This window comes from Otolemur garnettii, unplaced genomic scaffold, assembly GCF_000181295.1.
Source record: "Otolemur garnettii isolate 467f Iridium unplaced genomic scaffold, OtoGar3 scaffold00010, whole genome shotgun sequence".
NCBI classification, from domain to species: Eukaryota; Metazoa; Chordata; class Mammalia; order Primates; family Galagidae; genus Otolemur; species Otolemur garnettii.
The window spans coordinates 2,444,239-2,448,243 of NW_003852405.1; the positions used below are offsets into that span (position 1 = coordinate 2,444,239).

A 4,005-nucleotide genomic window follows, 5' to 3' on the forward strand; every position below is an offset into this window, starting at 1 on the left:
CCAGGAGTTGGAGGTTGCTGTGAGCTGTGATGCCAGGGCACTCTACCCAGGGGGATAGCTTGAGGCTCTGTCTCAAAAAAAAAAGAGATCCTCCAGCTTTGGCCTTCCAGAGTGCTAGGATTATAGGCATGAGCCACACATCTGGCCTATTTGTTTCTAATATTTAAAGCTCACACCTGTAGTCGTAGCAGTCTGAGAGATTGAGGTAGGATTATCACTTGAGGCCAGTTAATTCAAGACCAGTCTCTACCAAAATAATAGTAATAGTAAAAAGAAGCAGCAGCAGTAGCAGCAGAAGCAGCAGCCAGGTGTGGTGGTTCATACCTGTAGTTCCAGCTACTTGTGACACTGTGGCAAGAGAATCACTTGAGCCTGCAATTTGAGGTTGCAGTAAGCTGTAATTAGCCCAGACAACAGAGTGAGACCCTTTCTCAAAAATAAACAAAACACGGCAGTGCCCATAGCTCAGTGGGTAGAGCACCAGCCACATACACCGAGGCTGGCAGGTTTGAACCTGGCCCGTGCCAGCTAAAACAGCAATGACAACTGCATCAAAGAAAAAAAAAAAGCAGGGTGTTGTGGTTGGGTGCCTATAGTCCCAGCTACTTGGAAGGCTAAGGCAAGAGAATCTCTTGAGCCCAAGAGTTTGAGGTTGCTGTGACCTGTGATGCCACAGCACTCTACCCAGAGCAACAGCCTAAGACTCTGTCTCAAAAAAAAAAAATAATAAACAAAACAAACCTATAAGGCCATTTATATGCTTATATTAAATATTTTTGACAAAGTTAATATATTTATTAAATATTAATGCAGTACATTAGCGTGTGTTTTTTTAAAAATGGCAAATATTTACTAATCTTTATGTTCATATTCTTTGACATATCCCTCTTATAACTCACTATGTTTTGTTTTTGTTTTTGTTTTTGTTTTTTGATTAGTCAAGGAACCAAGGATCATTTTGGTCAGTCTCTTGCTATGGAAAAAAGCAAATTAACTGATCAATTTGAGTAAACTAACAGATATGATGTTACTTTTCAAAGAGTGATATATTAAGTATTTTGTAATTGTTAAATATAGTTGTATATTTTATTCAGCATTTATAAAAGAGACCATTGAGTGAAAACATATTCAGTGATAATCTGCTCAAATACATTGCTTTTTCTAATATTTTTAAGCTTCGAGATTCAACAGAACAATTTCAAGAATATTATAGGCAAAGATTACGGTATCAGCAACATTTAGAACAGAAGGAGCAGCAGCGACAGATATACCAACAGATGTTGCTTGAAGGAGGTGTGAATCAGGAGGATGGTCCTGATCAGCAGCAGAACCTTACGGAACAATTCCTTAATAGGTAGGTCATTAAGTCACTTTTTAAAATATAAGGAATTATTTGAAAGCTATTTAAAGCATGCAATAACTGCTGTTTTCTATGTATAGTTTGAAATTTTAAGGCTTTTTAAGTGTTTTAAGTAATAGGAGTTACATACGGTCTTCCAGTCACAGCGTTCTGGGCTCATCTAGTTTTGTCCTTCTGCCTTAAGCAACTAGAGCTGAAGAGTGGTGTTCATTACCCAGGCTGCCAAGTAGATCCAGCTCTGTCTGAGGGTAGCTGGGGATCTAGGGGAAGTTACTCAATTTATTTTGCCTGTTTCCTTATCTATTTCACAAGGTTACCAAGATTAACTGAGTTACTCTGTTTAGAGTGCTTGGAATACTACCTGGCACATTGTAAGTACTGTGTTGTTATTGTTATTATGAATGCTTAAACCTACAGATTCTTTGGGATTCAATAATTAAAATGACTCTTTCTTACAATTTCTGCCTAAACAACATGAACTATATTGTTTTTAGTTATAGGCGATATATACATATATATGTGTGTATTTTAAAAAATCAATAAAACAGAATATATGTATTTTTATTTTATTTTTATTTTTTGAGACAAATGGAATGAAAACAGCTTATTTGGGGACTGGACACAGTGGCTCACGGCTGTAATCCCAGCACTCTGGGATTGCCTGAGCTCATGAGTTTGAAACCAGTCTGAGCTAGAGCGAGACCCCATCTCTAAAACTAACCAGGCATTATGGCAGGTGCCTGTAATTCCAGCTATTTGAGAGGCTGAGGCAGGAGAATCGCTTGAGCTCAAGAGTCTGAGGACTACGATGCCACAGCTCACAGCAACCTCCAGCTCCTGGGCTCAAGCGAGTCTCCTGCCTCTGCCTCCCAAGTAGCTATTGGGGGTGACAAAGTGAGACTCTGTCTTCAAAAAAAAAAAAGAAAATGACTTATTTTGTTTTGTTTTATTGGTGAGAAATTTTGATAGTGGTGATATTGTTATTGACTATTTTTGAGAATTAAATTTCAAATTGAAAATTAAGCTGAAGTTATACAGAGGAAGAAATAGATTTTTTATCTTTTTTTACTATAAAAGGTGTCCTTAAAAAGTCTGTGATAACCATTATGCCTGTCTCCTTTACACTGTTATACTATGGGAAAATTCAGATCTTTCACTATCTTGGTTATGTCTTAAGCTGATGATAGTAATTTTTAATGCTAAGTTTGCATTAAAATATACATTATTATATATTATTGTGCATATATTTATGTTCTCAAGCTTTTAATCTTCTATACATTAAAAATGTAATGATTTTTTATTTTAAAATAATTGCATTCTTTAATTTTATAGGTCCATTCAAAAGCTTGGTGAATTAAATATTGGAATGGATAACCTTGGTAATGAGGTATCAGTGCTCAACCAGCAATGTAATGGGAGCAAAGGCAATGGATCTAATAGTTCTGTGTCTAATTTTGCCACACCACCCCAAGACTCTAGTCAGAAATTAACACATGACTCTTCAAATATCCACACAAGCACTCCTCGTAATCCTGGATCAACAAATCACATACCTTTTCTGGAGGAACCACCTAGTGGAAGCCAAATGTAAGTTCTTAACTTTGAAAATGCTGGAAATATTAACTTTCTAGTAATGAATAGAAATATAGAAGGTTGAATTTCTCTTTGGAGACTTATAAATAAAAGGTTTTGGAGCTCACTACTTACCAAATCTTTTTCTAGCAGATCTTCATTTATCTATATTCTTTTCTACCAACTTTTGAGTCTCTTTATGCCTTTATTTTCCTTCTTTTTTTTTTCTTTTGCTTCTTTACCACCGTCAAGGAAATTCTGTTGTTGTTTTTTTCTGTTTGTTTGTTATTTGGTTTTTTTGAGTCAGAGTCTCACTATGTCGCCCTTGGTAGAGTGCGGTGGCCTCACAGCTCACAGCAACCTCAAGCTCTCAAGCGAGTCTTCTGCCTCAGCCTCCCAAGTAACTGGGACCACAGGTGCCTGCCACAACGCCCAGCTATTTTTTTTTTTTTTTGGTTGCAGCCATCATTGTTGTTTGGCGGCCTGGGCTGGATTCGAACCCACCACCTTAGGTGTATGTGGCTGGTGCCTTAGTCACTTGAGCCACAGGTGCCAAGCCAAGGCTTAAGTGATTTCTTGCCTCACCCTCCCAAGTAGCTGGGACTAGAGTTGCCCACAACAATGCCCAGCTATTTTTTTTTCTTGTAGTTGTCATTGTTTGGTGAACCTGGGCTGGGTTCGAACCCACCAGCCTCCGTGTATGTGGCTGGCATCCTAGCCACTGAGCTGGAAATTATGTTTTTATAAGCCATCAGAGAGCTTATAGTTTTGGGGTCTCTAAATCTTCCTGATTTTCTTATTTCTTACCCTTGGCATCTTTCAACAAATAATCTAAAAACTCACAGATTTTTCAGAACATAGGAAGATGTTTTACAATATGATGGAGTAATTGCAGCAAGACAGTATTGGCAGTTCTGGCAATTATAGCAGTCGAAGGCTTTGTATATTTGTGTTTTCACTAATGGGGAAAGATTTTTATCTTGCCATCATTAGTAAACAGTGTTAATTTATGCCATGGTAATATTTGAGCATTTTTTCATCTATTGTTAAAGTAAAACATTTTTTTTTTTTTT

At 37.3% G+C, this 4,005-nt stretch overlaps 1 protein-coding gene across 2 annotated transcripts in view; it reads left to right on the forward strand.

Annotated features, from left to right (window-relative positions):
• The window catches only part of WDR47 (WD repeat domain 47), a 71,839-nt gene that overhangs the window by 43,067 nt on the left and 24,767 nt on the right, over positions 1–4,005 (forward strand). For both annotated transcript variants that reach the window (XM_003784081.2, XM_012801743.1), the window contains exons 7-8: positions 1,176–1,354; positions 2,693–2,947. In XM_003784081.2, coding sequence (XP_003784129.1) covers positions 1,176–1,354; positions 2,693–2,947 — 434 coding nt within the window. The remainder of the gene's footprint in view (positions 1–1,175; positions 1,355–2,692; positions 2,948–4,005) is intronic.